A 12,754-nucleotide genomic window follows, 5' to 3' on the forward strand; every position below is an offset into this window, starting at 1 on the left:
CTGGAGGGGGCAATGGAACAAGCACAGCGCGTTGATGGGAGAGTGGTGATTAAAAAGTTTTGGGCAACATTTGTGGGTCAAAATGTAGAAATGCAAAAATTCAACATTTTTCTGGAATGTCCTCTCAAATAGCCTTCCATCAATCAATAATAAAAGGGGGAGAATTAATGGGGTAAAAGATATAGGAATGAGTGCTTGTGAATTATATATATTCCATATAGGTGGGTACACCCTTTCTCATTCCCCCTCCCCCCATGCGAATGTGGACCTTATACAGTACCTCTGCCTAAATAATTTTGATACAAGCCCTAGTGTAACTGGAGGTTTGCAATTTGTTTACGTGTAACCACTTCTTAGACTCCTTACAAACATTTTTCTACATCAACCATCACTCATAAACTGTGTTAACTGAAAACAGGAGTGGCCAACTCCTGTCCTCAGGGGCCACCAACAGGTCAGGTTTTAAGGATATCCCCGCTCCGGCACAGGAGGCTCAATCAGTAGCTCAGTCATTGACCTGTGGATTATATAAGGGATATCCTTAAAACCTGACCTGTTGGTGGTCCTTGAGGACTGAAGTTGGCCACCCCTGACTTTTACCTACAGTATCTCTAATTGATGCAATGACCTTCAAGCAGTATTAGTTACTGCTACAAAATACGGAATGTTATGTTCTTACTGATTTTTGCCCAAATGTCTTAGGATTGATTAGAAAATGGTGATGCCATTGATCAGTCCTGACAAGTTATCCCTTCGCCAAAGTGTGGCCCTCTCTTCTGGGAATAGTTTTCCTTAGCTTCTGAGCTATCGTTCTTCTATTGTTGCTGAGCATATGGTGGTGGTTATTATCACCATTACAGCTCCACATGTTGCTGTACAAGCCAAATGAGGATGTGTTGCTGGTGTACATGACACATGCACAAAAATACATTTGGGTCCTCAGTGACAAACAAGGGTGATTTATCACAGTCTCCCAGGGCAAATCCATATCAAATAACCTGCACCAGTTTAAAACAGGAATATTGCTTAAAATATAATTTTGCCGCTATAATAACTCTAGTGCTAATTTGTGCTCCAGTTTTGCAACCAGGAGATGTTGATATATAATCCCTGAAAAGCCTGGATAACTATTTATATTTCTCCTGTCTACAGCTGTCCCACTCTGAATAAATAACAACCTGCCGCCTGTCATTCCAAGGTACTTGTCTCATTGTCTATTTGAATCCAAGATGTCATGGAGGAGGTGAACAAGACCCAGTTGAGAGACTTCTTCCTACAGGGATTTGCCAACGTTGAGAACTTTCACATGTGGCTGTTTGTCCTGTTCCTCTTGATTTACCTGCTAACTCTCTCCGGAAACATGTTGATCGTCTTAGTGGTGCGTTGTCATGTCCACCTTTGCACGCCCATGTACTTCTTTATCGTCAACTTGTCCTTATTGGAGATGTGGTACATATCCACTACAGCCCCCAAGCTTCTGTCTCTCTTGCTGACTGGTGACAAGAGGGTCTCTTTCCAATGGTGCTTTGCACAGCTTTATATGTTCCACGGCTTAGGAATGACAGAATGTTACATGTTAGCGGTCATGGCCTTTGACCGCTGTATTGCAATATGCAACCCTCTTAAGTATAACACTATTATGAATGACAGGATGTGTAAGCAGCTGGCCTTGATCTGCTGGGCTTTGGGGTTTATGTCTGCAATTATCCCCTTGACAATGACTCTAAGGGTGCCCTTGTGTGGGTCACGTCACTTAAACCATTACTTCTGTGATCTGGCACCCATTCTGAGCCTGGCATGTGCAGAGACTTCCCTCCCCCATACTATAAATGGCAGCGTCATTGGCTTTACCACCATGTTCAACCTACTGCTGATCATAGTCATGTACGTTAATATTGCAGCTTCTATCATGAAGATAAAGCCCAACATAGGAAGAAGCAAAGCCTTCTCCACTTGCTCCTCCCACCTGACAGTGGTGGTGCTCTTGTATAGCACTGCTTTCACTGTCTACGTCATTCCGAAAGGTGTGCACTTTGTGGACTATGACAAGCTGTTTGCCCTGGTTTATGCCATGTTCACTCCCTTACTCAATCCTGTCATTTACAGCTTGAGGAACAAGGAGGTGAAAGCCGCACTAAAAAGTGGAATCCAAAGGATGTGGGGACACATCAGCGATCGATAACACTAACTCCTCTAACTATTGGTTTCAAAGGAAAGATGCAGAGGTGACCGGTCATTAGCGGTGACGATATTCCATAATATTACATTTTATCACTGAAGTTTAGTAAGATTCGTAAGTAGTTCTCCTGTAGTCGCTCATGTCACAGATAATGTATCCCTTAAGACTGAATGTGTAGTTATAGTAGCTAGGTTGGTTTGGGAGAAGTTAATCCTTTGTTACATCTTAATGTATCAGCCAGAGGTTTTAAATGATATAGTTAGCACATGGTCCTTTTCTAGACTTCACACATAGCTTGAGATATTGATGTATATCTAAAGACTTACAAGGGTTTAAATGTTCATGTACTAATCACAGCTATGAAGAGGTATCATGCTGATGCCTTATATGGTACCACTGTTTACAAAATTAGATTGCAGCCTATACAGTATTTATTAATCAGTGCTATGTAGAGATGTGAGAATGGGAGATAAGAGGGAGACCTATTTAGTTGCGTTCCCATTGGCTATTACTGTACCTCCCAGAACAATACTCTGCACAACATGTAGAGAGACACCTGTCAACACACCTGAGTTACATGGGAAATATGCTAATAACATTATTTCAATATACAGTATTAGTTTTCTCTCTCCTCTCCAGTAAAATCCCTATATCAGAATCTGTATTACAAATACTTGGCGAATTGCTATCAAATTCTGACAAGGTCACAATTATTTTTGCAGCTAAAGAAGGTCATATTTTGTTTGGTTCGCTAGTTGCGACCTTGGGACCTTACACTGTAATACACCTTCTGGCACCTTACCACTCATTCAAGTGAATACGCCATAACTTGACTTCCAGTGCTGTGTAGTGTCTTATGAAATAGCACTGCTTAGTAAATATGCTCCTTAATACCCACTACACCACAATGTATAAACAACCGGGATTTTCTATGGAATTCAATGGCATTTATTGCACACGCTATCCCCATACATTTCAATGCAGCATGGTCAACTGCACATGTGACATCATATCAGATGTACTCGGCCTTAATTTGTAATACTTAACATTTTATTTTTGTCTGACCATTACTAAGAAGGGGATTCACAGCGTACTAATGTCAGGAAGGCACAATGTCACACACAGAGCAAAATAACCGATCCGGTGCGTATGCTTTCTAGCAAGAAGAATTTTATTAATTCAATATCAGGAACTTAACATCAGTGTGTCACAGAGTCTGCTAAGTAAGACCATACAATGCAGAGAATATCTACTTGGCACAAGCGTGCGTTTCTCTTGCCTTTGCTCCAGACATCCTGCACTTTTCTGGTGTTGCTACAGTACATTGCAGAGCAAGATCAGGAAATATACTGTATGATGTACAATGTCTGTTAAGATGAATGAAATCAATAGGCCACCAAAGTCAGTTATTGGGAATAACATCTGCATCTTCTGGCCAGAGGATTTAAGCAGTTTGGCATAGTCTATAATTCTGTTAATAGTGAAAACCTCAAGTGGATTAGAATATGAAATCAGGCTACTGATGATGAACGGTGAAGACAACGGAAATTAGTGCGCAGCAAATAACTAGTACTTAAAGTGACCTATGCACCGTGATAAAGGAACAATATTGTAAACCTTATGTGAGGGTGACACTTGGCGTGGGTCTGCAGCCTCTCTTGGGGGTGGCTCGACACCCCTGGAGCTAGACAGAAAACAGAAAAACAAGGCGCACAACGCACATAGTGTAATAGAGTATAAAACGTGACTTTATGGTTAAAAATAAATATATCTGCGTACATCAAGATAATGATTACAAGCGGTTGGTTATTAGGTTTACCACACCATGTGAAGACCGGAGGTAGCACCCTTGGTAAATATCAGCAGGGGATGTATCAGCAAGCGTCTCGTCTGCTTCTTCCTTCACAGCTGCGGGAACTGCAACAGGGAGTATGTCAGCAAGCGTCTCGTCTGCTGCGAGCTCCAGTGTTCACCGTCTTAGGATGGTTTGTATGAATGTCCTGTAATAGGAGTCCCAGAGCACACGGCTCCAAGCGGCGTGCTGTTCCTTGCAGAGCGCCCGGCGATGACGTCACAAATCGCCCATCAGCTTCCGGAGATCTTCTCCTGGAACGCACAGCGTGCGTGTCAAGTTGGAAATAACCAGCAGAATGGAGTAGGCAGCGCGCATGCGTCAAACAAATCAGCTTACTGACAGTGTCCAGAGACGCTTTAAAATACTTTTTGGGGAAACAAGCAATGACACCATTCTTTCCAACGCGTTTCGTAACACTAGGTTACTTCTTCAGGGAGTGTATGCATAATGATGGAGGTTGTGCATATATATACCCAGCTTCCTCCAATCAGAACTGCGGTGTCTAATTGCTATGTAATTAATTACATGTGTAGCTAATTGCTTGTGATTACAAACACAGAATACTGTGTCTCACAAAGCTTTGAAAAAATACAATCATTTCAATAAAAATGATAACATTGCATATCTAGGTCAAATACACAAAAATTATACATATAACATATAAAATCGGCGCATGAAGAATGAATACTTCTGAAAGAGAAGAGCCAAAGTTAGAGGCAAAAAAAGGTACAATTATTATAGATACAGGGACAAATGAGAGCAATGGTAAATGAAAAGAGACTATGGTCTAGTATAAAGACCAAATATCAATGTCCTCATTTAACCCCTTAGGGCTCAATGAGTTCATTTGATATATCCAAAATGTCTCTTGTTGTGAGAGATTTTTTATCCTATCACCTCCCCTTCTTTCACTGGGAACTACTTTAATACCTATAAATTTTAGAGTGGAAGGGTCTTTGTTATGGTGTAGTGCAAAATGACGGGAGAGACTATGTTTCTCATAGCCTGCTTTTATGTTCCTAATGTGTTCCTGTATCCTAGTTTTCAGGCATCTTTTTGTGCGGCCTATATACTGCAGGCCACATGCACAGTTAATCAAATAAACCACATAAGTGGAATTACAGTTGATAAATGAATCAATCGTAAAAATCTCACCAGTTGTGAATGACTTAAAAGTTTTTCTCTCTGGGTGAATATATTTACATGTAGAGCACTTCCCACACTGAAAGTTCCCCACTGGCTTATCTCCAAGCCAAGTAGATGGTTTAGCAGGAGTTAAACCCACATCGCTAGGGGCTAGTGTATTTTTCAGGTTTTTAGCCCTTCTGTATATGAACTTGGGAGCGTCTGTAATTCGGTCACCCAGGACTGGATCAGTACATAAAATTGCCCAGTGTCGCTGTATAATCCTTTCAATTTTCCTATTCATAGAATTATAAGTCGTAATAAAAGGCACCTCAATCAAGTTTTTCTGGTCATTAATTTCCTTAATTTTTGGGATTAGCATTGATTGTCTATCCATACAACGGACTATATTAAGATCTCTTGTCAGACTCGCACGTGAGTAACCTCTTTCTAGGAACTTGTCGAAAAGTAATTTAGACTGTGTCTCAAAGTCTTGTTCTCCACTACAATTTCGTTTAATACGAATAAATTGGCCTTTAGGGATGTTCGTGATCCACGATTTTTTGTGGTTACTACTTGCCATAAGTAGGTTATTGGCATCAATTTCTTTGAAAAAGACTTTGGTAGAAACAGTCCCGTTGTCCAATGCAGTTAGTTGCAGGTCTAAGAAATTGATACTGAGTGGATTGGACACAAGTGTGAAAGTCAAGTTCCTATCATTGGTGTTTAAATAAGAAAGGAAGGAACAGATTGATGAGTCATCCCCCTCCCATACGCATAGGATATCGTCGATATCGACGCTTGCTGATACATCCCCTGCTGATATTTACCAAGGGTGCTACCTCCGGTCTTCACATGGTGTGGTAAACCTAATAACCAACCGCTTGTAATCATTATCTTGATGTACGCAGATATATTTATTTTTAACCATAAAGTCACGTTTTATACTCTATTACACTATGTGCGTTGTGCGCCTTGTTTTTCTGTTTCCTACTGATGATGAAGATGAGGGGATTCATAATCAAATACGTAAATACATATTTTGGAAGCATTCTTTGTACTAAACACATTATGACTAATGTTGTTGTATTTCTTCTCCAGCCTTGTGCACATGAAAACATCTCCTTGGAGTAATATTATTTTGTTAACCAACTGAAAGCTGTATTTATATGCCGCAGCAGTTATATATTCCAGTTCTGATGCTTATTTGGGTATAAACTATATGTATATTCCCCCTTTAGTTGAAACTTGCAAGACAGTGAACTTTTACTGTACTGTTTCTGTAAAACATAATTAATTGCCAATATTTTGTAATAACTGATACTAATATGAAAAAGTATATATCTATATAACCTTTTACTACCATTTAAATCATATCATGCATATTTATAGGGTGACCATACATCCCGGTTTTGCCGGAAAAGTCACGTTTTTTCATTCATTGTCCAGGTGTCCTGACAATTTTCTCAAAATCGTTCAAATGTCCAGTTTTTTTTAGCTTTTCCCTGTTTGGATGTGGAGGGGGAGAGCATGGGGGCAGAGAGAGATAATGTTGGAAAGTGTGTGTGTGAGGGAAATGGGGGGGGAGAGAGAAAGGGGGTAAGAGAGAGAGTAAAGGCGGGAGAGAGAATAGAGAGAGGGTGGGGAGAGAGAGAGAATGAGAGAGAGAGAGAGAGAGAGAGAGAGAGAGAGAGAGAGAGAGATAACAGGAAATAATAAATATGATTAGATCTGTTCATGTGAAATAGTTTAGATATGAGTGTGACGGTAACTTTGTGACAGGCTATTAATAATACACACCAAAATATAACTGGGTTGAACTGAACGAGGCTTAGATATGATAAAATATAATTTATTCCTTGAAAAAGGTGAACACAACAAGATATACAAATAACAAACAAAAAGGTTCGGACAAGAAAAGCCATCAGGATACAGGATGGGCCATTTCTTCCATAATTCAGGTTTAGATGAAGACATCACAGCAATACATGAAGATCATGAAGACCATACATGAAGACATTTGAGTAAGGGAGACTCTGGGTTAAATACCATTTCAAACCCATCTCTTAACCCTAGGCGCCGACTTGGCTAAAACAAAGCTCTTTGAAGCAGATTTTGGCTTCCCTTGTAAGTGTGAAGTATCACACTTAAAAACACTCAGTTCCTTGGTTCCTGCCCCCAGTATAAACAATTAGGGCAGTTACCTTTTAATCACTGGCCTATGCTAATTCTTTCAGGATGCTCTCCCTGCCCTATTAGCATAGCAGATGGGGTCTGCATTTTCAGAGCAGATCCAAAATCCCATATACACTTTAAATAACTTCATAACTTCAGTTCAGTGATACTTACTGGCACGTGAGACATATTAATACATTCCGGCAACCATGACGCTCACAATAAGACTAAATATTACAGTGTAATACTAAAATTAAGAGAGATATTAATATCTGTCTCTTAGGACCTGCTAAACATCAGGTGTCTGTAATCGTTAGTTGCGGCTCGGTCCCCCGGTTACACATATGTAATTTTTTAGCACGTTCAGCCGAGGACATCTCATAATATTCTTATATTTAATAAGGTCACTCATTTCGGTAGTCCCACTCCTAAATCAGGGGCGTCGACCATGCTACCAAATGGGGTGTCTGGCAGGATACTATGGTTTGTAAGTGTGAGTTAGAACACTCACAAACCACTCCAGTTTCATGCAAACAGGTAGAGTGGCTGAGCCTTTGATCAGGGGTCTGCTTCCTAAACATTTGGTCGCTCTCCTGACCATTTGCTTCCTTAGTAGGCAGACATCTTTGAGGGTACCTTAAACAAAGGGCTATAATCACTATTCAACTATTAACCCTTGCCCTCCCGGATGGATCCCAGTGTTTGTGTGGTGCAGACACTGGAACAGAAATAATACATTTTTACAGGGGAATAAACAGTTGGATGGCTGAAGCAAGGCAAAACCACATTACTGAACCTCAGTCCAGTTAACCCCTTGCTTCCCAGATGAGAGTAGAGCGTGGCCAAATGGGGTGTAACCCCTTTAATCCTGGGCCAAATCCTCTCTCTCTTGACAATGAGGTGTATCCAAACCCTTTAATCCTAGTTAATTTTCTTAGTGCCAGTGCAGATATACAATGGTGAATTCCACATTTTAGGAATATCAGTGTGGTGAGGTTGTATCCCGAGCTGCTTACCGTTCTAAACCGGGAGACAGAATCTGCACCAAAACACAAGAAGTCCTGTTGTCTTAACCTATATAGGCTCATCAGTAGGAATATCAAGGTCTGGGAAATCATCTCAGAGGAATTCGAGAGGATTTATGAATCTGGGGACTAAATCCCTGACAGCTGTAAACACAAGGGGAGAGTTTGTGTTATGTTGGGAAATTGAAATAAATCAATAATACAACATAAATGGGGACGCTATTAGACAAACATTATAATATTTATTTTTAAGTGATGTAATTTGTTTTAACAATTATGTTTTCGTATGTCCCGGTTTCTACTTTTAAAAAGCTGGTTACCCTATGCATATAACACCTTGTAAGCACAAATAAACCTGCAGTAAATGGGTATCTCATTTATGGATTTTACATGTCATTTGAACCTCACGTCCCAGAATCCTTATCTGCACATTAAAGGGTCAGTGACACTCATAGTACAAAAGTGTACTATTGGCAGGGACATGTTTAAGGGGTCACATCTCTCTAATGTATGTCTTTTTTTACCCCAGTCTGATGCCTATTTTATTGAGGTATTATGTAAACACGATGAGCTGAGATTTGGGAGCAGTTTAGTTTCCTCTGGCTGCTCCATCAACCTTTCATTTAATATCACTATGGGTTCAACAAGCATTTGCCCCTCTCTTCTCCTTCCCTTATCTTTACTGGCTCCCTGATAAGTGCAGGGTGGAAATATCCAAGACAGTGAGAATCAGGGCAATGTTATGGCAAAACTGGGACATTTGCATCCTGTACCTATGATTCAAAGGGTTTTGCTCCAATTTTCCCCTGTCTGACCTAGTTTATGATTTGGGGCATTTGGTAGGATGATGTTGAAGGGGGTGGGGGGGGGGAGGGGATTGTAAACATATTACACTGAGATGTTCTACATCTCTGAGCACCATGTTGTTATTAGCCTTTGAAAATACCTCACATCTCGTGTGGCGTTAGTCTAAAATTCTGCATCTCTTACATATGACGCAGTTAGGCTCCCAAAAACGGAGCAATGCATCAAAACATTATTCTCTCTATGCTGATGCATAGTTGATAATCTGCCTAGAAGCGCTTCATATGGAGCTCCCTTTCAAAATAGGTCGTATTGGGGGTAACTTTCAGTAACATCAAGCAAACCCTGATCAGTTGGGGAGAGGTGTCATGACCTATGGTCCGAAGGGGACCTGGAGAGAAAGGGGTTAAGAGAGGGAGGGTGGAGGTTGAGGAGGAGGGTTTGGGTAGGTTGTTTAATAGGCATTTTGTCTCGTGCCTACCTTTTTCTCTACGCCTCCAAAAGGGTTCTGGACCATCGTCCCCTTTTGGAGGTGGTGAGTGGCAAAGGAATGTGACTGTATTCATATATGTGATGTGTTTGGTTTATTAAAAAAAAATGAAATTAGACAAGTTGATAATAAAAAAAATGTTTTTAAAAAGAGAAAGAAAGATAGTGGGGTGTAATGTTATTGTTATTACGTTTGTCCCAGTTTGAAGGGTGCAGACAGTCAGTTTTTGCCCTGGTGGATATTTGGAGGAATGTTGAGGGGGTTCGGAGGAGGTGGTTTTTTGATCCAAGAGTGTTCACTGGGTCAGAAGCGGTGGCGGTGGACATGATCAGGGTCACGGGTTGAGGGCCACCTGCTGACCAGATCCAGGGATGTTGTATATGGTTAATTGTTGTGGTTAATAAAAGGCTGTGGCAAAAAGGTTTCCCCAAATCTAAAATAAAGACAAATTTCTTGTGGGAACAGTAAATATCCACAAACTAACACCGTTAGAGTCATGGAGGGAAGTTCAGTTTAAAATCATGCAGAGAGCATATATAGCTTTCAGCAATACATTTCCACCCAGCAATGGGATATCTAACTAATACCCCAAATGCCAAGAACCAAAAGCAGATCTCAAACACGGGTTATGGACATGTAAATATGTATCAACATGTTGGGACAAGGTTATGGAATATACAACAAAAACAGCACAACTTATAAGACCCAACAATGCTTTGGTATTAATATTTGCAAATATAGAACCATGGCTAACTACAAAAACAAAATAAGAGCAGTTAAAGCATCAGCAATTATTCTATTTGCAGGTAGGAAAGCAATAATATTACAATGGATCTCACCCACCCCTCCAACAATAGAGATAGAACACACCATCTATTTCGACTGATGAGCTTAGACCAAAAATGGGGATGGTTTATCAACACACTGCCAAAGAAGGTGAAATTAGACATAGAAAAACTGTTCAAACATACGACGTGGCCTCTAAACAGAGTCTTACGCAACCAACACCAAGAGTACATGTGTCATCTTCACTGACTATGGCTAGGAGGAGAACTACTGAGAAGGACCAACATAAGTGTTTTGAGATCATACATTTTCTTTTCTGTACTTGAGACACAGAACAGGAAGGAACCTCTTACTGACAACGATAAAGAAATCACAAGCTAATCAGAAAGGATGAGAAATAGATCCCACAGGAGGGAGGAGCGCGAGCTTTAAAGGTTCAATTAAAGCTTAACAAGTTTTTTTTGTTTTTGTTTTTTTTTAAGAAAGAATAGGGACTCAAAATATAAAGCTAGAAAACAGAACTCTCGCGGAAAACCATTCAAACGCTTAGACAATATGCTGAAACAAGGACAGACATATTTGTGTACTGTATGTATAAACTGTTATATGTACAGTGGCGGCCGCGGCTGAGTCTAAGGCTAAGGCCCCGCTCCCAGAGTCAGCGCACCTGCGCTGCTGACAGGCGGTGCGCTGAGATACACAGACCGCGATCTGCGGTCTGTAGGGAGCGGGAGCCAGAGCGGGAGGTGGGCGGGAGGTGGGAGGTTTGATCGGGAGGTGGGCGGGAGGTGGGAGGTTTGATCGGGAGGTGGGCGGGAGGTGGGCGGTTTGACAGGGAGGGGGGGCGTGGCTTGAGCGGAGGGACCCGCTACTCTCCCCCCCTCCCTCCACGGACTCGGGCTGGAGCTGGAAGGTAAGTTTAAACACACACACGCAGGCACTCATTCATACACGCGCACACACACACACACAGGCAGGCACTCACGCACTCATACACGCGCGCACACACAGGCAGGCACTCACGCACTCATACACACACACACACACAGACAGAGGCAGGCACTCGGGCACACACACACACAGACAGGCACTCACGCACTCAGACACATACACACACAGACAGGCACGCACTCAGACACACACACAGAGAAAGGCACTCACCTGCTTTCACTCCACACTCCTCCCGCTCCCCGAAGCCTCTCCTCCTCCCGCAGCCTCCCCTCCCCATTGGCTCACAGCCACACACGTCACGCGTCAACGCTAGGAAACACCATTCTCTGGTGTCTCCAGCGGCTGACGCGCTACAGCGTGTAGTGCTCTGTGCAGCCAGGGGGGACCGGGACCGGCTCGCGAGGATTCCCCTGCTGGTGGGGAACTCGCGACCCGCCGCCCGCGCCAACGAGCGCAGCGGGACCGAGGCCTAAAGCGGCCGCCACCGCAGGTAATTTAAAACCGCGTGCAGGTGCCGTTTTTTCTCCGATACGTGCCGCGCGGCCTCGAGGCGCTGGTGCCTCCGTTGCCTCCGTTCCGCCGGCATCCCGAAGGCGTCCCGTGACGCTGGGGATCAGCTCTGGGGAAGCAGAGGGGGAGCAGACGCTGGGAAGCAGAGGTGGAGCAGCCAGGGGTCGCGGACCGGATGAAGGGAGGCAGGGAAGATGCGGCTGGCGCGCGGCCAAGTTCGGCGCCAGCCGAAACAAGCCCCGGGAAAATTACGGGCATTTGTTAGATTGAAGCTGGCCGCAGCAGTATATAGGCAAATATACATTTTGTAGATAAAAGTTACCATTTAAACATTTATTTTAAAATAAATGTAAAAAATATTTATTTTATTTCTGCTACCTACCTTCCCTAATAAAAGAAAAGGTTGTGACCATTTGAACCCAGTTAAGGTCTCCGAGGTTATTGGGGTTTGTGGGAACACGGAAGGGTACATAGGTCATGAACTTGGATGAGTTAGAATGGCTCTTTCATCTGAGCTTCTGGATGTGAAGAGGGATTAACGGTTGCAGAATGAAGGTTGTTACCTCCACAGGACTGGAAGTAGCACCTCGGCTACCATCTACGGACACAGGAGGGCAAAAGAAGCAGGATGGACAGGCTTGTGCAGCTAGAGATAGGAAGTAGTTATAGAATAAGGCAGGTTGATGACAAATGAGGAAAAGTGGGATAATTATGGACTGGAGAAAAGATAAATCAATAAACGGAGTAGATGGGTCAAGGGAGGGACATAAGCCCATGTTTACTATGGGGCACAATTACATAAGACACCTGACTGCCCATTTCAGTGTGCTTTGAGGAATAGCACTGCTTAGGTA

The 12,754-nt window shown here is 42.5% G+C and overlaps 1 protein-coding gene across 1 annotated transcript; it reads left to right on the top strand.

The window, feature by feature from the left end:
• Positions 1–1,234: 1,234 nt before the first annotated feature.
• LOC142499965 (olfactory receptor 6N2-like) lies at positions 1,235–12,165 on the top strand. The gene is made up of 2 exons (XM_075610021.1): positions 1,235–2,141; positions 12,062–12,165. Exons 1-2 carry the CDS (start codon positions 1,235–1,237, stop codon positions 12,163–12,165), a joined length of 1,011 nt encoding a protein of 336 aa, XP_075466136.1.
• Positions 12,166–12,754: the final 589 nt, after the last annotated feature.

The sequence above is a fragment of the Ascaphus truei genome, chromosome 7, assembly GCF_040206685.1.
Source record: "Ascaphus truei isolate aAscTru1 chromosome 7, aAscTru1.hap1, whole genome shotgun sequence".
NCBI lineage: Eukaryota > Metazoa > Chordata > Amphibia > Anura > Ascaphidae > Ascaphus > Ascaphus truei.

Coding starts and splice junctions, on each gene's coding strand:
- LOC142499965 (XM_075610021.1), top strand. CDS start 1,235: ATGGAGGAGGTGAACAAGACCCAGTTGAGAGACTTCTTCCTACAGGGA. Junction 2,142..12,061: donor GGTGAAAGCCGCACTAAAAA/GTGGAATCCAAA, acceptor TGGAGCAGCCAG/GGGTCGCGGACCGGATGAAG.